Source organism: Artemia franciscana, chromosome 2, assembly GCF_032884065.1.
Source record: "Artemia franciscana chromosome 2, ASM3288406v1, whole genome shotgun sequence".
NCBI classification, from domain to species: domain Eukaryota; kingdom Metazoa; phylum Arthropoda; class Branchiopoda; order Anostraca; family Artemiidae; genus Artemia; species Artemia franciscana.
In genome coordinates, this window is record NC_088864.1 from 30696718 (window position 1) to 30721386 (window position 24669).

At 35.9% G+C, this 24669-nt stretch overlaps 1 protein-coding gene and 1 long non-coding RNA gene across 2 annotated transcripts in view; one reads left to right on the forward strand and one right to left on the reverse strand.

The window, feature by feature from the left end:
* Positions 1-15944, reverse strand: part of LOC136040126 (uncharacterized) — a 71334-nt gene extending 55390 nt beyond the window's left edge. The window contains exon 1 of the long non-coding RNA XR_010620628.1: positions 15871-15944. This is a non-coding gene — a long non-coding RNA (uncharacterized LOC136040126). The remainder of the gene's footprint in view (positions 1-15870) is intronic.
* Positions 1-24669, forward strand: part of LOC136040118 (periostin-like) — a 90727-nt gene that overhangs the window by 58572 nt on the left and 7486 nt on the right. Inside the window, exons 8-11 of the mRNA XM_065724219.1 lie at positions 3908-4117; positions 9280-9533; positions 20862-21052; positions 22965-23091. Of these exons, the coding sequence (XP_065580291.1) occupies positions 3908-4117; positions 9280-9533; positions 20862-21052; positions 22965-23091 (782 nt within the window). The remainder of the gene's footprint in view (positions 1-3907; positions 4118-9279; positions 9534-20861; positions 21053-22964; positions 23092-24669) is intronic.

Here is a 24669-nt window from a genome sequence, read left to right on the forward strand (position 1 = left end):
AACTTGTTTTTTTTTATTTGATTTCTGACCGTTTTTTAAACGATGCCGGAAAACCTGACTCATACTCCACGAAAAGATCCTCTAGACAATTCAATACCGGTAAAATGGTCCCCAGATAATTATCACTAAATTCTCCCAGTCTTCTTCTGGCAAATTCTGGTAAATTCCCCCAGTGCAAAATTTTCCCTAAGAAGTTAACCCCCGGAAACTTCCCTCCCATTAAAAATTCTCCTCCTGGAAGATTCCTCTAGAAGGAAATTCACCCTCCCCCGACCCAAAAATTTATATGCGAACTTCCTAATAACAAAAACTATACGTGAACAATAGACAAATTTCATAACTTAAAGACCTTTTCCCAGGGGCTGTGGGAGGTAATGTTATCTCCAAAGGCATAGTTATTGGACTTTATCGTAAGACTCTGGCAAAAAGTGGCATGGGAGGGGGGCTAGATGCCCTTCAATTTTTTTGGTCACTAAAAAACGGTGCTAGAACTTTGAATTTCCGTTCAAATGAGTCTTCTTTCAATATTCTAGGGCTACTGGCTCAGTTCCTATTCCTTGGATTGCCTTAGGGGACTGAAAATCCACTGCAAAGGTGTTTGAGTTATTTTGCTCAATTATCTTTTCTAAATTTTCTTCTACATCGTCATTGACTAGAAAGTGAAACCACTGACTCGTAACTGCAATCGATGACCTCCTTTTTAACCCCAAACTCAAAAATATTTTTGAGGAAGAGTGACTTACACAGTACTCTGAAGATTACCACCCTAGTTCCACCTGATTCGATAGGAGAATATAAAATTTTCATCTTTAAGTCTTCAAGTTTCCCAATCTAAATAAATCTCCAAATGGCTATTTTGATCTACGTTAAAAGGTATAAAGGCAATGTGAGAAAAGAAGCAGTGTAAAGTAACAGCGTAAGGCAATCCCTCCGAACTATGCAGTCGCACCGACAAACCCGCTAAAGGGGAAAAGTGATTCCGACTCTCCTAAAGATTACCTGACTAAATGTGCAGGAATAGCTGTAGCAATACTATAGAAACGAAATCACAAAGGAAAAAGGGAAACTTGTTGTTAGTGACCACGACGAAGTAAAGTTAGTCGTTCAGGCTGTTAGCAGTATCAGCTCGTATATTAAAGCTAAAATAAGTGAACGATCGTTCTTTGGTATCATAAGAACCGTACCTAATACCATGAGTGACACCGATTTGTTTCAACTTATCGACAACTGTGTGGAGGCCACCTAGATTGACAAGACCCGATCTTTCAAACTATGTTTCTAGTTTAGTTTATATTCTGTAATTGTAGTTTGTCAATGAAATTGGTCACTAGTTTCACTGGTCCTCTCTGAGTCTACATTTGTTTAAAAGCAGTGTTACTGACGCTTCACTATCAGGGCTTTATCTTAAAGTGAACTCATTCAGTACATTTGCAGAAGTTGCCCCAGATTCACCCCACATTCGTTTGGGAAAATATAGCTAAGACCATCGAGCTCTGCCGATACTCCCTTTTAAATTAGGATATCACCTTTCAACTTCCTATCTAGTAGTTCCTTCACTCATGTGTATATTTTCTTCTTTTGTAAACTAGCATCTAGTCTGGAATTCACCAGAATAACTCTTTGTCGTATTTTCTTGTGTGTGTGTTTTTAAGTGTCCTGTAAAAGGAAGCATTTTTTCTAGTATTTTCTCTTGGTCATTGGTTAGTTGTTCAATTGCAATTTTCGGTTTCCCCAATCGATTTTTCGCTTCTATTTGCTTGTGTATTAACTTTTTCTGAAGTCATTATCTGTCCGGATTCCTCTAAATCTTTGTATCTATTTTAACTTGAGATTTTCAGACTCTGTTTCTTTTATTTTTTTATTTGTTGGTGGACTTCATAATATTAGGGCTAGATACTTTGCCAAGAATCCATATCCTCCTTCTGGTCTGTTAGAACCTTGTATAGGTAGAAATTGCGAGCTTCTTTATATCTTTTCTGTTGTTTTTCAAGACTTCTAATGAATTACCCTATTTTACATTGAGTCCAGAACTGGCATATGTCTGTTCCTTCTACGTATGCTTGCTGGAATTCTTCTATTTTCCTTTAAATTATTCGTCTTGTCTTTTATTTTTCGTTATACATCTGGGCTCATTCTTGTTTCTTGGGGTCAATGGAATGACGTTCTCTAGCTTAAGTTTGAAAGTAGTAACCAAAACCATATAATCTGCAAAGGGTACCACAATATATTCAAATCTCTGACACTTTTTTTTATGAGATTTGGAGTACATTAAATCCTGTTTACGTGGTTCATCCCTTTTGCGTCAAAATACATCTATGATACATTTTTAGTCTTCTCGGTCCAGTCACCCTTTTGCGTCAAAATATGTCTATGATACCTCTTTGATCTTCTCGGTCCATTCGTCTTTAAACACCCAAACGCGTAGAATTTTTATTTGTTCATCGCTTTTTCAGTTTTCTTTCTGTTCTTCCGATGTTTCTCTATTACAATACACAATTACGGTTCCAAATAATCACTAATTCTGTAATGATATACTTAATTATATTCATTATTTGTATTTCTTCTCGCTGCTCAATTTTTTTGCCAGGTGGTAGGTGACAGTAACCAATGTGATATTTCCCACTTAATGCTGCTTATTCTTCCCTCCGTTTCACAAATTAGGGTCTCTGAATGTAGGTTTTCAGTCTTTCGAAAAATTAAGACTATGTCAGATGCTTAGCCTGCTGATATAAATTTATATCCTTTCTTTCAAAGAAGTCTTATATTCGTGATGTCTACCTTCTGGAAGCACAAGAAACCTAGACTACTTCTAGACTAGAAAAATTCAGTACATTTTACTTCGACCTGTACATTTGTACAACTTTTTCTTTTAGTTAGAAATTCAGTAGAATTTTGCCCAACTGGTACGAATTAGAAACGTTTGCTGCAAAATTCAGGGATTTTTGTTGATGGCCGAGATTAGGACTCTCTCCGTCCATTGTTGTAAAAATGCTAGTGCCTCAGAAATTCTCTCTCTCTTCTTTTGTGAACTGAAGGGACTCAATGGGCTTCGTACGACGTTCCTTTTTCAAGTATTCGTTTCGTAATGCTGGCCTCAAATTTAACACTCTAAAAACGAAGCTCATTCAGTTCCATTGTTGAGGTAGACCTGTTGAGGTATACTGCAAATTTGACCCATAGGTAATACTTAAATGCTTAGTGGTATACTCTGCTAATTATTTATATGGTTCTTATGATCAGGTCAGGAACATTCCATGTGTAAGGTAAGCTTATGGAGATGATGAACAATTGCAGCAATGGCTATGCAGCCTCAAACAATTTAATAAAATTTTATTCAAGTAGGTCTATGGTAAATATTTACATTTTCACATAGTCTAACTGCTATGAAAGTAAATACACCACTTGATTTCTTTTTTATGCTGTTTCTAAATTCAATAACTGCTTCTGGGGAAATTATATTTTGAGCCCTGAAAACTCGTGGTACAAAACAGTGAGACTCTTGTGTTCCATTTTTTATAACTACCATGAGACTGGCGGACCACATTCGCCACCCTGGGAGAGTGCCTTCCGAGGGGAGGTGCGCGTGTTGCGCAAAGCGGGACAGTCGCTAAAAGCTTAGGGGTCTGGTACATTTCATTCAAGAAAGTACATTTTTAGAGCTTTGTTTAGTAGAAATCAAAGTTTTAACATCACAACACAGTGCTTTATCATTAGCACACAGTTAACATCATTAGCACACTGTGTTTGATCCAGGTGGCTACTGGCATCCAATTCTGGATTTTCTTATAGACAGGGTAATCTTAAGGAAATTTGTGTTCAACATTAGGGGATGTTTTTTATAACAAGATAAAACAGATGAACAGCTATTATCTTTTCTAATTTACGAGATGAATAATTTTTTTTCCAGCTTTGCTTCAAAACCACGTTTTACCACATCCTTTGTGCTTCCCAGCTATAACAGAGGAATATAACATGAAAACATTAAGTGGGAAACGACTGAAGATTGACTGTGACAAAAAAGGTGTTACTGTATCCGGCAATGGGATGAAAAACGAGTACATTCTTGGCAACAATGGAGTTATTCATATATCAAACACGGTTCTTCTCCCAAACAGAGGTGATAAATTCTTAATAAATATAAAGTTTAAGTTAAGATATTTCATAGTCTTATATTGTCTGATTTATAGTTGGTCCTAAAACTCTTTGATATTTTCACAGCATATAACGTCATGCAGTGTTTTTTCCTCCTTTGTTATTGTCGGTTTTACTGACATTTTACTTGGAATCGACAAGTTATTGTATGTAATTCAAGACTTTCTATGGTCAAATAACCGCCAAAAACGAAACTCCAACATGGAGGAATTTTTTGATTTCATGGAAAACTTGCAGCAACAGCTACTCCTACGGCCTTCGAAGCACTCAAAAAACTATTTTCATATCCAAAGCCTCAATTTCCAACTATTTCTTTGTTGATTTTACAGAAGTGTGTTTAAAAATACTTTGAGAATCAATAAAATAGTAAAAATCTGATTTAACGAATCAGTAGAAATTACTTTATTGGAATTTCAAAAAAGTTTTCCAGAAAATATCATGTATCTCCATTGTATATCCATCATGTATCTCCGTGATTACCACAGTCTCATTTCTACCTACCTTTGTCATTTTTTTTTATAAGTTTCCCTTTCCTTTTTTTTATTCGAATTCAGTTGCCATATTTGCGAAATTTGGCCCCGGAGCTGCAAATATTTTTTTTTTGTCCCTTAGCTGTTGCTCTGCAATTTTTTTTTTACGAATTGGCTCGAAAGTAGCCTTGAAAGTAGCCTGAAACTGAAAATTCTCGGAAAAATTTAAGATTTCCAGAAGGAAACTTGAAATGACCCAAAAAACTTACAGAGTTATGGAATTTGTAACTTACAATTTTAAGTCTGTAAAAATCCAATAAATTAAATCTCTTAATGATCGACAATTCAAAGAGGATTTAATTAAAATGGAAAGAAAGCATGATGGTCTTCTGGTTTCATTAACTTCTGGATTCTGTCTAAAGAGGATGTCTTAAAACGTTTTGCATCCCTATTACCAGGAATTAAAATATTTTTCCTTGAGAAGGAAGTTCAATGTACAGAAGCTAAGAACGGCTAATGAATATGTGGCCTTTTTTTCATGGTAGATATTACATCTCATCCAAACCAGCTTAATCATAAACTACAAGGGAAAGGAAACAAAAGTTTTTTATGTAAAAAGAAGTTATTGTGGTTACCACACCCGGTAGTATAAGGAATTTAAGAAAGGCGCTTAAAAAAAGTTTTTAGTGAGAAAATATTGCGATTTGAAGCTGTATCAACAATTTTAACTATTATTTTGACAAATCTTAGAGTGAAATTTTATTGTGATTAAAAAAAATATAGAGATCCCTTGAAAACAGCATTGAAGTGCTCCATCAGATTCACCTTAAAAAACCTATGTAGTAGAATTATAATTCTCCGACTTGAACAAAAAAGAAAACCACTTCCCTGCACGGCAGCACCGATATGTCTCACTTTTTTTCTTATTTTTCTCATTCCATGATCGATAATATCTAGCCAATTGTCGTAAACTCTTTAGAGAGGGCTTATTCGGAAGAAAATTGCTATATCTACTGCCCTTTATAAGTAAGAAAAGAGATTGCGTCACAGCACAGTGGCTTTTGTGCGATCTTCTGCCCAAAACCATCATTTCTTGCACAAAAAGGGTAGAGAGTACAAATTTAGATAGAGCTGGTCGATGTCTTACAGTCTTAAACCGTCTATAAGAGGTTTTGAGTTCCCTCTACTTGAACAACCGCTTAAAACATGACGTGTATGGTGCAGTGAGTTCTGGTCACCCATGAATTTTGGTAACTCATTAGCAGAAGATAACCCTTTCGAGTAATCCAATAAAAAATACAAGTTTTTTCAACTAATATAACAAAGTTTGGAACGTTTGGATGCTCTAAACAAATAGTGTATCAAAATCCACTATTTGTTTTCGTGAACGTTGTTGATAATCTAGATTGAACGGTATATAGATAATTTTATCATACCTAAAGTAGTGATTACTCAATTTTCATAGATGACTGATGGGAATATATAGTTTAATCAAATCTTGAGGGGACAGGAGTGATGAGATAAATAAATATGCTACCAAAGAACACTTGAGCAGAAACTTGATGAGGCTGAAATACCCGATATACCTATCTAAACGAAACATCAAACTTACCAAATCCTAAATTTTTATTCAATTCCCTTTAAGAAAGACAAGGAAACACAAACAAAGTAAACACATGCAAACACATACACACATAACACATACACACTCACACGCACAAACGTACCACATAAGAGTCAAACCATGAACAAAAACTTCACAAAGTTAGAGAAGCGAGAAAGAAATTTTCTAAAAGTAAGGAAAAAGTGAACAGTAATTTTCAAAAAGACAGGAACATGTGGAAATACATGAACAGTATTTCGCAAAGTCAAAAACATGCAAAGAGAGTTTTCAAAAAAGTCAGAAACATGTAAACTTACACGAAAAGGTTTTCAACAAAATCAAAAACTTGCGAACAGAAATTTCGAAAAAATTAAAACAAGTGAGGACTCACGAAAAGATAAAATCAGACACATGCAAACAGGAGATTGAAAAAGTCAAAAGACAATTAAAGAATTTTATAAAGTCGGAAACGTACAAACTGAGTTTTCAAACAAGTAGAACAAACAAATGAAAATAAACAAACGGTTGATTTAACATTTCATTAACCTAAGTTAGTTTTATCTTAGTTAGCTATTGACCATTTTGACCTAAGTAACATATACAGTAATAAATCCCCAGCTTAGCTATTGAAACACAAAAGGACAGTTTTCATAGAGTTGGAAAATCATGTGAACAAAATCAAACGCTTAATTTTAGATTTCATTAAAACATCCGAACATAATTTCCAAAAAGTCAGAAACACGTGAATATACAGAAATAGGTTTTTCAAAAAGTCAGAAACATAAGAACAAAATTTCAGAAAAGTAAAAAATAAGTAAACATATAAGAAAAGATTTATCATAAAGTCAGGAATATCCGAACGGAAGTCAGGAACGCACGAACAGAAATTTGAAAAGGTCGAAGACAAACTGAAAGAAATTTCAAAAGTTTGAGAGACACGGACAGAGCTTTCAAAAAAGTAAAACAAACATGTGAATATATTCAAGGTATATATCCCTAACTAAGCTTTGAAACACACGAACACAGTTTTCATAGAGTCAGAAAAGCACTTAAACATAATCAGAAGCTTGATTTTAGGTTTCATTATCTTAAGTAAGATAAAACCTAAGTTAGCCAATCACTATTTTCACTCGGATTGTATTTCCCCAAATTAGTCTTTTAACCCTTTTAAGTAAAATAAATTTAGGTTAAGCTGGCAAGCCAGCTTAACCTAAATTTATTTTACTTAAAAGAGTATGGTTCCGTTAACCGAGGCTAATAACACCTAAATTCGAGTATTTGGTTATGTTCATATGATTTTCTGAGCTTATGAAAACTGTAATCTTGTTTTTCAAAATCTAACTTGAGGATGTGTAATTGGATATGTAACCTATCCTGAAATATTTAATAGTTAATTCGGGTTAAACTAGCCTAGGTTAATGAAATCTAAAAGCAACCGCTTGACTATATTTATGTGTTTGTTTTCTTTTTTTAGAGCTCTGTTCGTGTGTTGTGACTTTTAAAATTCTATTCGTGTTTTCGGCCGTTTCAAATTTCTGTTCGTATGTTTGTGACTTTCATTCACAAGTTTCTGACTTTATGAAAAATCATTTCATGTGTGTGAAAATTCACATCGCAATATTTTTCTGGCTTACTGAGAAATCTATTAGTAGATGTTGACGCATTTTTGTTTTGATGTTCGCATTTGCTTTGTTTTTAACCAATTCGTCTCTTTACTCAATAGAGAAATTATCAGCCAGTGCCCTTGTCATTTTTCTTTCGATTTCATTGTTGATTATTACATTGTTTTACATAGATAACAGTTCCGGTACGTAGATCAAAATAGGGCTTATGGCACTGCTATAAGAGATAGCCTGTATTATTCGTGCTTTGTTTTGAATGCTAATACCAGAAAGATAATGAAACAGCTTATAACCGGTAAGCTGTTACCAGCATAATTAGCAAGAAGCTAGCCTTCGTTGTCAGCTATTAGCTTTAGGTGAGCATTATCTTTGAGCACTAACTTCTTTGACAATGTTACTTTTGCATACCCAACGTTACCACATCCTTTTGGCACTCAAAAGAAATTTAATCTCATACTTGTAGGAAAACGTACGCATAATTTTCCAATAATGTCTCCATTAGTGTTTGTTTCATAGTTCAGATATTCTTCTCTATGATCATTCAATGCTACGATAAGTCTATAATGCATACTGGCTTTTTTGAAGTAATTCATGTTCAACTTTAAAATAAAATATAGGTGTTTATTCTACCAAAGTGATATTAGTACAGACCAAAAATGTAGAATATCATATATACACGACGGAAATATGAGATAATTCAACAAAATTACTGACACGCTAAATTTGAAATAAAATATTTTTTGGGGGGAGGGGGGTGGAGAGGAAGGTTTTTTGGATGGTGAGGGGGTGTTGGATTGTTGAGAAGTGTTGTTAATGGACCATGTATTGCAAGGAAATAGTTCCTCCTGCCTGAATCTACACTAATTTTGTAAAGTGAAAATATGTTCCCAGATTTAGTTCCATGTCTTGGATTCTGGGGAATATCCAAAAATAAACCTCTCTAATGTTTACTCTGATTATGCAAAGAGTTTATTACGCATTAGAAAGACTGTGAGTGGGGATTGCCGCTTATAAAAATTTTTAATATAGTAACACCAAGGAAACTAAATGGTCCTAAGTAAAGTTCACTCCTATGAAAGATCATTGTCCTTGATTAATACATCCAATGATTGTTAGAGTGGTGTTTTCCTGTCCCTTAATTGCCCAAGGTGATAGCTATTTGAGTAAATACCTCGAGGTCATCCATTCAAATGTTTATCCTCATTATGCAAGGAGTTCATTATTCTCCAGGTTTTCTTGGATTTCAGCGAAATATATGGGGCGACAACTGAGCTCATTATTATCTATCTATTAATAGTATTGCTAGAAGCCACTTTCGTAACATTTTGTGGGTCTTCGAAAATTTCATGCGAAGCCTCCCTTTTGCATGCTTTGGACGTACGATTGTTTTTATGTTTATGAAATTTTAAAATTTTTTAATTATTATTTTCAGCTAAAAGCCTGCTTGAACTAGCGCAAGATGAGGGATTAAACACCTTCCTAGAGCTAGCAAAGATCGGAGGCTTTGAAGAGTCACTGTCCAAATTTGGGGATTATACGATTTTTGTTCCATCAGAGGCAGCATTTGCAGCTCTTCCTCAAAGTGAAATGGATGAAATCCAATCCAGCCAGGAAGCTGCTCAACAATTTGTGCGGTATCATGGAACACAGGGGAGGCTTTTTACAAATAAGATTAAAGACAGTCAGGTAATTTCATATCGATACTTCTTGGTTATCATTTGGCTTTTTCTAATCTCCTAGTCAGAATAAATTCAAACTTAAAGTGCACACTTAATCGGGAGTTGAGTATGGCTGGTAATATATTCAACCTATAATTTTTCATGTTTGTGAAAATTACAATGGTGTATCTTGAGGTTGCCAGAAAATTTGTCCCTTCAGATACAAAATAATCATAGGTAAAAGCAATAATTTGTTGCCATGAATGATCTTTATAGCATGTTTGAATTTGTTCACTTTTACGAGATATGTCAAGAGGCTTTTACATTGCTCACGATATGATTGCGGCAAAACCTCCCCCACACTGGACAAAACATCGAAAAACGTTGAATCTTCTACTTTTAAAAATATATTTGTTGTTGCTGTTGTTCCAGAATCTTGAGATGTTTTCTTTTTGTCTATATCGCTTGAATTGACAGGTCTCATGCGATAGGGTTCATGTTTGTCCACTTGTCGAAGTTAATTTTGAAAAAAAATAAGTAGTTTCTTTTTATCGTTGGCAATATTCTCGTCGTTGATAAATTTACCGAGATTATCCTCAAAGTGTTTCATTGATGAAAGAACGAGCTCAATTGGTGTCAACATGTAGGGTTTAGCCGTTTTCTTTTTAACAAAAACTGTTAAAAATTCCCGCAATCATTGGCAGAAAAAGTTTAAAAATGCTGCTATCCGCTTGGAGAAGACAGTTTCTTTTAAATTTTGAATCTTTGCCCTTGTGTTTGGATGCTAGGCACGTACAATAGAACGATGTTGCTTTCTCTGCTGCTTAACTACTTCTGGCAACTGAACATTGCCTTCAGTTAAATTTAAACAAAGCTCTAATGATCAATGAATTCTTTGTAAACACTCTGTGAATTACCTAGGGCGGAGAACAAGGGTCTATTTTCATGTAGTTTCTTCAGAGTCATGATGGCAACTAATGACCCTTTTTATTATTCAATGAAAGATATACGGTAGTTTCGTCAAAAATATCTGTGACTACACGCAAATCTTCAGGTTTGTTTGGATTGAGATCCAGTAGAATGTAGGCATTCAATTGGAAATTGGAAGGGCTAGTGCCCGTTTTAATACTCAAAGTTTTTTAGAGGCAAATAACACCCCTCCTACGCCCACAATTTCCCCAAACACATCCAATCAAAATTTAGAGATATGAATTTTGTTCAACTTAGTTAAAAGATCCAGAATCTTGAATCTTTGCCCTTGTTTTTGGATGCTAGACACATACAATACAACGATGTTGCTTTGTATGCTGCTTAACTACTTATGGCAATTGAATATTGCCCTGGGTTAAATTTAAACAAAGCTCTGATACGAAATTAATGAATTATTTGTCAACGCTTGAGTATGACCTTCCTAAGTGCGGTTTTTGAGTTGCCTAGGGCGGAGAACAAATGTCTATTTTCATGTAATTTCTTCAGAGTCATGATAACAAATAACACTTTTTATTATTCACTGAAAGATATACGGTAGTTTCGTTGTAAAAAAAATATCTGTGACTACACGTAAATCTTCAGGTGTGTTTGGAATGAGATCCAGTAGAATGTAGCCATAGGGTTAATTTGCAGCCAGACTGTATGCCGGGAGTAGAAACTTTGGAGCATTGGGACATACTTTTTTAGAGTTATTAGATAATTTTATTCACATGGAACCCTGTAGATGATATGGTAAGTACAATTCAAAGCTAGTGTTCTCAACATTTTCTCTGATGAAAGAGATTGGGAAAAGATAGGAAAATTTTCTCACGGTGGCAACGGACGGTAAACAACTATAGCATCTCCTGAGAACCTTATTCAATGGATTCAGCTAAATCATAGGCAGTGCGACAGCGCTACCTAAGTAAAGAGTGATATGGGCCTAATGTATTATTAATTTTTTTTGTTTGGTTTTAGACCAGGGCACTCCGTATGGAAGAAGTTGTCGTAGAAACTTAGAAAAGGGCTCATTCGATTGAAATTTTTTTAGGGCTAGTACCCTTTATAATAGTCAAAGTGTTGTAGGGGCAACTATCACCCTTCCCAGGCCCACATTTCCCCAAATACATCCAATTAAAATTTAGAGATAGGCATTTTGTTCAACGTAGTCAAAAAATCCAGAAATTATGTCTTTGAGAATGACAAACCCATCATCAACAGCCCACAGGGCTAGGGTTGTAAATTATGGCCTGGGGGCATAAGAGGTTTATATAGAAAGAGTGATCATATAAACTTCGAAGGGGCTCATTTGATTGACAATCAGAAGTTCTAGCGCCCTTTTTGAGATTTGGAATGGTTGGAGGGTGGATATCTCCCCCACCACGTATTTTTTCGAAATGGAACAGATAAAAATTTTGAGATGGCCGTTTGTTGTCTTAGACTTCAAAAAGAGCTCATTCGATTTGAAATTGAATGGGCTAGTGTCCTTTTTAACGTTCGAATGTGATTGGAGGGCAACTAAGCCCCCTCCCTCGTCCACTGTTTCCCTAAACACATTCAATCAAAATTTTGAGACGGCCATTTTGTTCAACGTAATCGAAATGTCCGGAAACTATGTTCTTGAGGATGACATCCCCCCAGAGCCCTCAGGGGAAGGATTGTAAGTTATGCCCTGCGGGCATGTAATGTATCTATAGAAAAGGCGATCATATAAACTTCGGAGGGGCTCATTGGATTGGTATTCAGAGGTTATAGTGTCCTTTCAGACTCAGAGTGATAGGAAGGTGGATACTACCACCCCACCCACCACGTAAATTCCCGAATTGAATCTGATAGAAATTTTGAGATGGTCATTTGTTGTCGTAGAAAATTTGGAAATAACTGCTTCGATTGGAAATTGAAGGGGCTGTTGCACTTTGTAATTGTCAAATGTAATAGGAGTGCAACTAACCCTCCTCCCACGCCCATCATATCCCCAAACACATCCAATAAAAATTTTGAGATAGCCATTTTGTTCAGCGTAGTTAAAAGGTCCAGAAATTATGTTTTCGAAGATGACAACCCCCTCCCCCTACAGCCCTCCAGGATTGGGTTGTGAGTTCTGCCCTGGGGGCATATAAGGTTTTCATAGGTAGCACAATAGTACTGCCTTAGTAAAGAGCAATGTGAGCACAATGTATTATGATTATATTTTTTTTCGGGGGGAGAGGGAGTCTTAGACCAGGGCACTTTGTATCGAAGGACTTGTCGTAGAAACTTCGAAAAGGGCTCGTTAAATATGAAATTGGAACGGCTAGTGCCTTTGTAATAGTCGAAAGCAATTGAAGGATAACTAACCCCACTCCCACGCTTACCATTCCCCCAAACACATCCAATGAAAATTTTAGATAGCCATTTAGTTCAACGTAATTGGAAGGTCTGGAAATTGTGGCTTTGAGTATGATAACCCCCAAAGCCCTCAGGGCAAGGGTTGTGAGTTATGCGCTTGAGGCAAATAAGGTTTATAGAGAAACGTATAAACTTCGTATAAAATCATATAAACTTTGGAGTGGGTTTATTGGATTGGTAATCGGAATTTCCAGTGCCTCTTTTCAAATTTAGAGGGATCTGAGGGTGAATACCCCCCCCCCTCCATACCACGTAATGTCCCAAAATGCATCTGAAGGAAATTTTGAGATGGCCATTTTGTGTCGTAGAAAATTCGAAAAAAGCTCATTCGATTGGAAAATGAAGGGTCAACTGCCCCTTTTAATAGTCGAGTGATTGGAGGGTAACTCCCACACCCACTATTTCCCAAACACATCCAATCAAGATATTGAGATAGCAATTTTGGTCAGCGTAGTTAAAAGGTCCATAAATCATGTCTTTTGGGATGACAACTACCCCCACAGCTCTACGGGCAAGGGTTTTAAGTTATGCTCTGAGGCATAAGGTTTTTATAGGAAGGGTGGTCATATATACTTCGGAGGGGACTCAATGGAACGTTAATCAGATTTTCTAATACAATTTCTCAGATTCAAAGTGATCGGAGGAGGGATACCCCCCATGCCTCGTATTTTCATGAGCTGCAACTGATAGAAATTTTGAGATGGCCATTTGTTGTCTTAGAAACTTCGAAAAGAGCTCATTTTTTTAAAAATTGAAGGGGTTAGTGCCCTTTTTAACAGTCGAAAGTGATTGGAGGACATTTAACCTCCTACCTTTGGCCGTCATTTCCCTAAGCACATTCAATCAAAATTTAGGAATAGCCATTTTGTCCAACGTAATCGAAAGGTCCGAAAATTATATCCTTGAGGTTGACACCCCCCCCAAAAAAAAACTTCTGGGCAAGGATTGTAAGCTCTGCCCTGGGGGAATATGATGTATATATAGAAAGGCTGATCGTATAAACTTTGGAGGGGGCTCATTGGATTGGCAATCAGAAGTTCTAGTGCCCTTTTTAAGATTCAGAATGAGTGGAGGATGGATACCCCCTACACCACGTATTTTCCCGAAATACTTAAGATAGACATTTTGAGATGGCAATTTGTTTACGTAGAAACTTCGGAAAGGGCTCATTCGATTGGAAATTGAAAGGGCTAGTGCCTTTTTTAAGATTCAGAGTGAGTGGAGGATGGATACCCCCTACACCACGTATTTTCCCGAAATACTTAAGAATGACATTTTGAGATGGCAATTTGTTGACGTAGAAACTTCGGAAAGGGCCCATTCGATTGGAAATTGAAAGGGCTAGTGCCCTTTTTAATTGTCAAATGTGATTTAAGGGCAACTAAGCCCCCTCCCACGCTCACAATTTCCCCAAACACATCCAATCGAAATTGAGACAGTCATTGTGTTCAGCGTAGTTGAAAGGTCCAGAAGTTATGCAATAGCGCTGCCTTAGTAAAGAGCAATGCGGGCATAATTTTTTTTGTCTTGGACCAGGGCACTTCATATCGAAGGACTTGTCTTAGCAACGTCAGGCGGGATACCCTGCCCCCTGACACACCTCGAATTTAACCGAAATGCATCTGATAAAAATTTTTGAATGGGCACTTGTTTTCGTAGATGCTCCATCGATTGAAAATTGAAAGGATCTTTTCGAATAGTCAAAAGCGACTGGAGGGTATCAAGTCCCCCCCCCCTCCAGCCACATCCATCAGTTCTTGAAATACGTTTAATCAAAAATTTTAGATAGCCATTTTGTTCAGCAGAGTGTAAAGGTCTAGAAATTTTGTCTTTGAGAATGACATCCCCACGGCCTTCAGCGCAAAGGTTTTAATTTATGCCCCGAGGGTATATAAGGTTTTTATTGGAGGAGTCGTCGTATAAACTCTGGAGGGAGCTCTTTGGATTGGACATCAGATGTTCTAGTTCTTTTTCTAAGAGTAAAAGTGATTGGGGGCAGCCCCCCCCCCACGCAGTATTTTCCATAAATGCATGCGATTAAAATTTTGAAATAGCCATTTGTTGAAAAAAATCGTCTGAAGATCATATAATTGGGACTTTTGTGGATAGAATCCCCCAGAGTCTGTGGTAAGGGTTGTAAGTTATGTACCACCGGCATACAAGGTTTTTAAGGAAAGGTTGCTCGTGTGAACCTTAGAAGAAGCTAATTTAGTTTGAAATTTATAGCTCTACTCCCCTTCTAAGAGTCAAACATGACAGATGGAGAGCAGCTAGCCACCCTCCCTGACATCCTCTTTTCCCGAAATGCATTCAGTTCCAATTGTGAGATAGACATTTTGTTACCAACGGTTAAAAAATTATATAAAAATGGGTTTGGGGTGGACACAATCCCCCAGAGCCCATGGGCAAGGGTTGTAAGCTATGCTCCGGGGCATGTAACGGTTGGTCGTATAATCTTTCGATCGGATGGAGCTCATTTGATTGGAAGTTCGAAGTTTTAGTACTATTTTTAAGAGTCAAAAAGGATAGGAGAGCAATCAGCCCCCTTCCCCAAGCCTATCATTCCCCAAAACATATCCAATCGAAATTTCAAAGATCTATTTTCTTGAGCATTGTTGAAAGGTCCAGTAATTACACGCCCCCTATACATACGTATAAGTTGTAATAAAATCTCTATGATTCAAAGCTAAATGGTTATCACAGAATTTTTACACAGAAGTTCATTGGTGGGAATTGGTTTTGAACCAGATTGTTATTTGATTATTTAAAATAGCTAAAAATTGACATAAGGTTCGATTTGTACTGCTGTTGTTGTGTGAATATGAGTGAGGAGGACTGTGACCAATCCCCATCCCACTTTTTTTTGATACTAGATATTCTATAGTTCTTTTAGTTGAAAGCCTTTCAGATTAAAAAAACAAAATAATTTCTTCATGGCAGAGGAATTAAATGTAGAAGAAAAATTTTCAGATATATGAGCTATATTAAAGAGAATTTCAACAGCTTACTTGTTGCGATCCTAGTTGCATGGGGCTATTCTCCTCTAATTTCTTCTCATCGGATCAGCAGTCAATGCTAACCATTTCCAGTACATTCATAGGTTGTGGTATTTCCACACTACCAGCGGTTCTGAATCTCTTTGGTGGTGGTAGTGCTGATGCTTACAAGTTAGAGTTCTCCTTGAATAAAAATAAAAAACTAGTTTAAATGAAAGATAATGTATGTCTTACAATCTACGACAATTCAGTAGCTAAAAAAGAGCTTATAAATGCATTTTTCATGAAATCAAACTGGGGGGGGGGAATCTATGGCCCTTTTTCCACCAAATCTATATATATAAAAATAAGTTGTCTGTGTGTCTGTCGAGTGACGTCATGTTTGTGTGTCGACTGACGTCATGTTTGTCGACTGACGAAATTACAGACCGGGACATCGGGACATAAATGACGACCGGGACACCGGGACATAGGGAATATAAATGACGACCGGGACACTCAAAGAGAAAGCGACCGGGACACAAGAAATGTTCGATTAGCAATCACCATCAACAAAGCACCGGGACACAAATGACGACCGGGACACAGGGAATATAAATGACGACCAGGACACTAAATAGAGAATTACAGACCGGGACACCGGAACACAAATGACGACCGGGACAAAAATGACGACCGGGACACCGGGACACAGGGAATATAAATGACGACCGTGGCACTCAAAGTGAAATTACAGACTGGGACACCGGGACACAAATGACGACCGGGACACAGGGAAACAACAACAACGGGGACGCCGGGGGGCACAGGGGATATATAAATGACGACAGGGACACAGGGAATGTTTGATTAGCAATCACCATCAACAAAGCTCAAGGGCAATCATTAGAATAATGAGGTATAGACCTGAATACAGATTGCTTTTCCCATGGACAATTATATGTTGCATGTTCAAGAGTCGGTTAACCTGACAATCTATTTATGTGGGACACAGGGACACAACTACAATGGCGCGTAACTAATATGGCACGTTACGACTTACGCGCGCGGGGGGGCTTGTATAAGATAACAACATTCTAAGATTACTAATGTGTCCCATTGATGAATCACAAGACATATTCTTTCATTTGTGCTTTCATTTGGCATATTTGATTACTCTTCAATCTCCGTTCAAGTAATGATACTAAAATGATATGTTTCTCACCTTTTCTGCAAAAATCCTCGATTTCAAAGTTATCCGTTTCACAAGGGCGTTTGTGTAACAATCCAGTGATTTCAAAATAATAAATTTACTCATGCTATAGTAATAACTATTGCCAGTATTTGACGAACTCTGCGGTAAAGTAAATCGCTTTATTTGAATTGGAGTGTGCATTTTATGATGCAGTAAACCGATTTTATTCGACCAGTAGTATTTGTTATGGCTACAGATAGGGACGACCATAGTACCTGTAATGGTTACAGAGAGAAGCGACCGCCAGGATCTATTATGGACACAGATAGAGGCGACAAGTGTACCAGTAATGGTTACAGATAGGGTTAAAAATGGTACCTTTAATGATTACAAATAGGAACTAACGTCAACGTATTATGGGTACAGATAGAGGTGACCCTAGTACCTGTAATGGTTACAGATAGGGATGACCACAGTACCTGCACGACTACAGATGGGAGAGACCGTCTGGATGTATTATGGATACAGATAGGGGCGAAGATAGTAGATGTAATGGTTATAGATAGGGGTGACCATAATGGATGTAATGACTACAGAAAAGAACGACTGTCAGGGCGTATTATGGATACAGATAGGGGTGACCATAATACCTGTTATGGTTACAGATAGGGGTGATCATTGTACCTGTAATGGCTACATATAGACCCACTCGAGAAGGGTACTGGCCGCTCGTAAATATAGACCTATCCTGGGGTGCCAGCTACTCATACAGATAGACCCATTCGGGGGGGGGGGGGTACTGACTGCTCGCAGAGATAGACCCATTTGAAGGTATTGGTATGAAGGTATTGGTATAGATAAAAATATCTGGAGGTACTGGCTGCTTGTACAGATAGACATATCTGGGGTACTGGCCGCATGTACCGATAGACCCCTTACTGCTAACAGAAAACTTTAAATATCTTAGAAAGAATTCAGGTACTTCCTTGTTAGCTAGTATACACTCGAGAATGTTTATCACGATTATGAGACAATAACCGGTTTTCACGGTCTATATGCTAGATAATTAGCTTCGACTCGGTGGTAAACTATATTTTAGCTATATTTAATCAAATTTCCTTGGTATTTTGGTTAGGTTAGTTTAGGTTACATATTTAATTATAATGCTAATCTTTGAGACCCCCTTCCATAATTTTTAGTTGTAGTTTCCATAGTTTTTGTTACTAAACTATTATATTTTCATCATATTTTGGTATATTTCATAATGATTAACCTAACTTCAATTATCGAGTGTGTACTAGCTAACAAGGAAGTACCGAAATGCAATCTTTTAAACATGAAATGAGGCAGGTGCCACAGAAAAAAATGCAGCGTAGTACCTTGCCACAGAAAAAAATGCAGCGTAGTACCTTGCCTGTACTCTCGCTTCAAAAATTTGCTTGACATTTGGGCAGCATAATAACTAATAAACTCATTCTGAATCTCATGAGGGAAATAATGCGTTTACATTCTTTCAGTTATCTATTGAAAAGATCAAACTTTAATTATCTGTTGAAAGAGGAAACAGTCCTAAAAGAACCTAAAATATTCCCATTCAAAGGTTCGCCAATCTTTTCGTTAGTTCATCTTAAATCAAGCCCTCTTTCAGACATGAACAAAATGACATTTGTCATTTACTTTAAAAGATCCCGCCGTTTATTTTTTTTCTTGCTGAATCGAAATCAGATGTAAGCCGGTCACATTTTATCCTTTTTTATTTTTATCACCTATGATATCCACTGAACATAATAGCTTTTATAATTACAGCTATTTTCATGTTTTGTAACTTTATCAAACACTTTTTCACCGTTCCTGTCAAGAACCCAAAACGAATAGAAACAGTGAAACACCTTCTTAATTTGCCTCGAGCAAACTAGTCTCGTGTAACCAATTCAATATTTGCAAATTCCTTTTTTAAAAATTTAAGTTGGAACATAACGTCCTTCTGAATCTCCTGGGAAGTGACCATGCAATGGAATTTAAGAATACCGTAAGTCGTGGCTAGTGTTAAAATAGGGGTTCTTTATGTCAAAATATTTGCTTTAATTTAGGACTGGCTGAAGCTGGGGTTAGGACAAAGCAGACAAAGTAGGCTCAGGCTCACTTAGTCCTTTATTTGCATCAACAGTAGCAGATTTCTTTTGCTCATTTTCATTTTCTATAGTAACTTTGATTTTATAACAATAGTGATAAATCTCACGGTGTCACTGCTTCCTACTTTCACTAAGGCCTTAGATTGATGTAATCGCACTGAAAAAAACTGCCTAGTAAAAGACTTATTTTCATAATTCATTGCAATTCACTAGATCTATCATCAAACTGTAACTACCGGCGAACGCTGTATTGCATTTTATAGATTGCATTGCATAAATTGATGTAATCACAGTGTAAAAAACTGCCTAGTAACAACAGATATTTTTGTAATGCCTTTTCTTTCAACTCTCTTTCTTCCTTCTATTTCCTTTTTTGAGCATCAGACTTATTTTCATAATTCATTGCAATTCACTAGATCTATCACAAAACTATAACTACTGGCGAACGCTGCATTGCATCGTAAACAAACAGTTAAACCAGTGAATGACTGACATCGAAAACTAAACTTAACCTCTACTGAAATAGTTATTGATGGAATATTGATCGTTCTCGTATGTTGACGCGAATATCGATCGTCTATCAGTTGTTTTTCAGCCAACTCCGCGCCATTTTTTTACACTAATAACAGCAAATGACTAAAATACTTGATAGCTCTCCCTTTCCCTTCTTTCCTAGAACCAAAAGCCGAACCAAAGAATCAAAAGCCACCATCGGAATTTAATAAATTTCTTCGTGATAAAAAGTGTTCTAGACTGGCCTAAACCAAGGAATAAGACGAAAAAAAATTTCAAGACATATATTTTTTAAGTACCGGAATTTGAAAGCTACCTTCCCAACCCTAGATGTCAAAGGCTACCAACTCAGTACTAGAGACCTGGTTCTAGTAAAAGCAAGACTGGTTTACTAGGAAAACACCATTGACTAGCATAAACTAAAGGAAAAAAGAACTAGGAACACAGCTTCGCTGATATACTACCTCCACCCGCCCCCCTCCCACAAAAAGGCAAAAAGTTAAGGTCTTAAGGGTTAAATGTATTTCCTATAAAGCAGCATTGGTTACAGAAAAAAAGAAGTGAATAATCATCCCGTTGATAGGGTTTCTAAGGAGAAGATGGAGCTCCTTGTATGCAGCGAGATTTTATTAAGTAATTTTATTTATTTTGATTTTTCCTAAGTGCAGGGATTAGCAAACTGGTGTCCTGACTTTAGACGCCTTTAAGTCTCGGAGCTAACAATCTGCAAACCCCTATTTTATATCCCCAGGACGATCGGCCAAAGTGAATCTAACTTGTGATTTCGAAGTGATATTAATTCCAATTCAGTTTAACACATCATCTATATGGACCCTTTTATTGAAACCCATATAGATGTGTTTTTTCATCTATATGGATTTGTGTTGATGACTGTTACCGCTATTTGAAAAATTAAACCTTTAATTTTCTGTCTTGCTAGTTAAGGTTAACTTTGTTTCGAATTCAATGTCAGAGCAAACTTATTCAAAGTTTTGTATCGTAAAAAAAAATACGAATGCAAGTCATCTTACCGAAATCAAAAGTTCGAGAATGATCGTAGAAAACTTCATTTGCTCTCGTAAATTTCTTATATAAACAAATGATTCACCTTATTTGAAAATCTATTTCTTAAAGAAACTTCTTTTTTGCTTTCCTAGTTTTAATGATGACCTATACGATTTCAGTTGCATATGTCTCTTGACGAGGAGAACACATTCAGGGTTTTGGTTTACAGGAAATCTATTGGAGTTGAAAATGCTTTGATTGAAAAAGCCGATATTGAAGGACAAAACGGAGTCCTTCATATTATCAACAAAGTAATTAGACCTTCCAATATTTCTGCAGGAGAGCTGCTCAGAAATGAAGGCAATTTCACGTAAGTTAAAAACTTTGTCTATTTTAAAATTCTCAGTTAATGCTTCGACGAATCTGGATAAAAATGTATATAGATAGATTAAGAAACACAGCCAGTTAGTTCCATAACCTGAATATCAGTTACTAGTTTAACAAGGTAAAATCGCCTACTGCTTTATTTGTCGTTTATTAGGAAAAAAAGGAAAATAATAGAAATAAGAAATAAGATGAAAAACTTGGACAAGAGTTATTTTGGGTAAAAAGCTAAATTCTACACCGCAGTTGAGATTTTCTTTTGATGAAAATCTAACTGAATTAAATCTGTGATTATCTGTGATCATGATCGTATGTTCCTTTCTTAATGTTAAACCCTGTATTTAATCTCTCAAAAACAATTACAGTAAAAAAAAACGTGATTCATGCAGAAAATTTTTACAGGATAAAAAATAAGGACTTCAGTTTTTAACTAAAACGACATTAACAGTTGACAATAATATTTAAATATTTAACGAAAGAAGCTCTAATAAGAAATCAATGTCACTTTAATTTTGTAGGAATAATTTTCCTACCATGACTACTACCTAAAACACTTATTATCCAGCTTGTCGTGCAGAACTATTAAAACACCATAAAATATTGGAAAATCTGTACTTTATTCGTTGGGATATCTTAGAAAGGACAGAGGAGGTTAAGTTAGGAAATCTTAGGAAGGTTACTCGAATGGCATTCCCCCTCCAATTCCATCCAAAACTCTACAGTAAAACTGTTATTAAAATATCTCTCAAAACTGTGTTTAAAATATAAATGGCAAGGCAATATTTTATTTCTTAAGCAGAAAAATTGACAAAAATTTCGCAAATTTCCATTTTATTAGCCAATAAGACAAATAATGTTAATTAAAAAAGGCCATCAATTAAGTGAAAAAACTTTTTCATGGGAAATTATTCAAATAAAAGTAAAGATTCATATAAAACCAAATTTGAGTAGAAATAAAGTCAAATAATGATTCAAGCGTAAAATAAATAGAAAAAACATTATCATAAGTAAATTAGACCGAAAGCAAATATAAATCACAACGAATAATTAGTTCAACCTAAAACAAACAAAAATAATGACAACAAGTAGCGCCACGCTGTTTGAAATGAAACAGCACTGCTCGAAATATATTTTTTTTTATGACGCTCTGACCTTTAGAAGGCTATGGGGGCGTTAGTGATTACTCCTGCTTGTGGTAATTTCTGATCATTTTAGATTTTACTTCATTGTTTATTGTTTCTGTCCGTTTGGGTTTCGTTTATTCATTTATAGTGATACATGTTAATTTTAAACTTGTTATTGTTTGACTTTATTTCTGCTCGTCCTTTGTTTAATGGAGCTCTTGACCTTTCTTTGAAAGACTTTCTTTCTGGAAAAAAGCTATTTAAGTTGAATATACTTCAAACTAACAGAATCCGATTCATGAAGATGTGTCTTTCGATTTGAGAGAAACATTTTAACTAGTGAACAATCATCAGTGTTAAGGTGGGGTTTACAAGAACCTTTACAAAAATCTAAAGAAGGGCTTAAGCCAAGCTAATGTAGCTTGAACTTCCTTCTACTTTCCATCGACATGATTCGTGCACAGCTTAATGAAACACAATTTTATTTATTGTACTTACAAGTGTGGGTTTGTAGTATAGCACCTAGCAATCTTAGGGAAGCATATTAGGCCTTAAACAGCTTAGTTTATTTCTTTTATTTTAGTTTTATTATAATTGGAATTGCAAATATTAGGAAACTATAGAATTGCAACTCACTATTTTTAAAATAAACTGCAATGATTTTCCCTGAATACAGTAGGAATTCTGTCTATTAAAACACCTCGAAAACTCTTTAAAAAATAACCATTGTTACATCTGAGTATATTACCACCTTCAAGAAGTTCTTATTTGTAGGTCCTTCTTAAAGGCAATGGAGATAACTGATGCAATGGATATGGGACGAGCGCTTGAAGCTTCAGGTGTTGATCCTCTTTCCGCAACTTCGTATACATTTTTTGTACCCACTGACAGTGCTTTCCAGGTAGATATAGCTGACTTATTCTTAACTAGGTAAATTATAATTCATAATATATCATACAGCCGGCAAGATATTTAATTTGAGCTGAAAATCGGAATCTCCTAGTGTTTTTGCTCCATGTTAACCATACGTAATTTTGAAGGTACTAATGCATACATTCCTTTGCATATTTTCGAGTCTTAACATAAAGACGGATAATGTTATCAAGAACTGAACAGTATGAATTTCAATAGATATCTACCTTTACTTTGTCCAGCAAGATTTGAGGTGTCGTCTATTACTTAATGGTAAATTGCTGATACAAGTTGATGACGTAGCCATTGATTTGATTGCAATGTAAAAAAAAAATATTTATATGGAGAACCTGTGGTGGCGCAGTGGGTTTAACCTTAGCTTAGTAATACGGGACCCAGAGATCGAATCATGCTGCAGCAATGCACTGCAGGGCCGACGCAGGGACCTTAGTAGTCAAGAAGCGTCGTTAATCTTATACAATACAATTTATATGGAGAAAAATCAAAGCAAAGAATATAAATTAGCTTCATATACAAAACAAAGAGACTAAATCTTCATCAAAGCCCTTGATAATTGCTTACTTTCTATCAAGAAACAAACAATTCACGAGAACAGTCGGTTGTAAGTTGTGACAATTGCTCTATTACTATGTCAAGAAAGTAGATTTTCTTGGATGAGACTATGCACACATGTTCATACAGTTCAAATGAGAATAAAATCATCGTCTCGCTTTCGTTGAATCCATCAGTTGGACTCACTGTAGGCTCAAAGTAAAAAAAAAGTATTCTATGAAAATAAGCTCATAATACTAAAGGACAGCATTTAAAATTCCATTTATTTCAAATTCCAATAACCTCTCCTGATTTTCAACTAAACAAAGTTTCAATATAAAATGGATTATAATAACATTAAATTTATTTAGTTAATCCTGTGTACTAGCAACTTCATAAGCTCAAGTTGACGTGTCAGTCATTTCCATGGATAGGAAAGGTCCGTGTCTACCTCTTAGTTTTTGAAAGTTTTTGGTTTGCATGATTATGCCTCGCATTTTCTTAACTATAAGTGTTATTCAATGTAAAGCACTCTTAAGAGAAACAAAAAAAAACATTCGAGTGACCTGACTATACGTTGCAGATTTTAGCTAAATATATTAGAAACAAGACTATTCTAACGTTCGAAAGTGCCTATTCTGAATTCCTGTTCTGGGGAGCAAATCAATGAAACTTGGATAAATCACGTTGTAGGTTAATAAAAATAATAATAATAATATTTATCTATAACCCACTCACATCACAAGATAAATAGTGGAGTATATAGTGGAGTAAACACTTAAAAAAAAACGAAAATTCAAAAACGAAAATCTACAATAACATTACATAAGGAAACATAAATCACCAATAACAATTAAACAACAATACCATTAAATAAATAAGATTAACGAAAAAAACGGATCAAACCATGGTGAGGCGAAAAACACCGACACACTGTTTCTGAAAGCTTTTCGTGTAAACAGTCAGCTTCTCAGTAATATTCGGAAGGTAAAACTTGTTTATTATTTTTCTATTC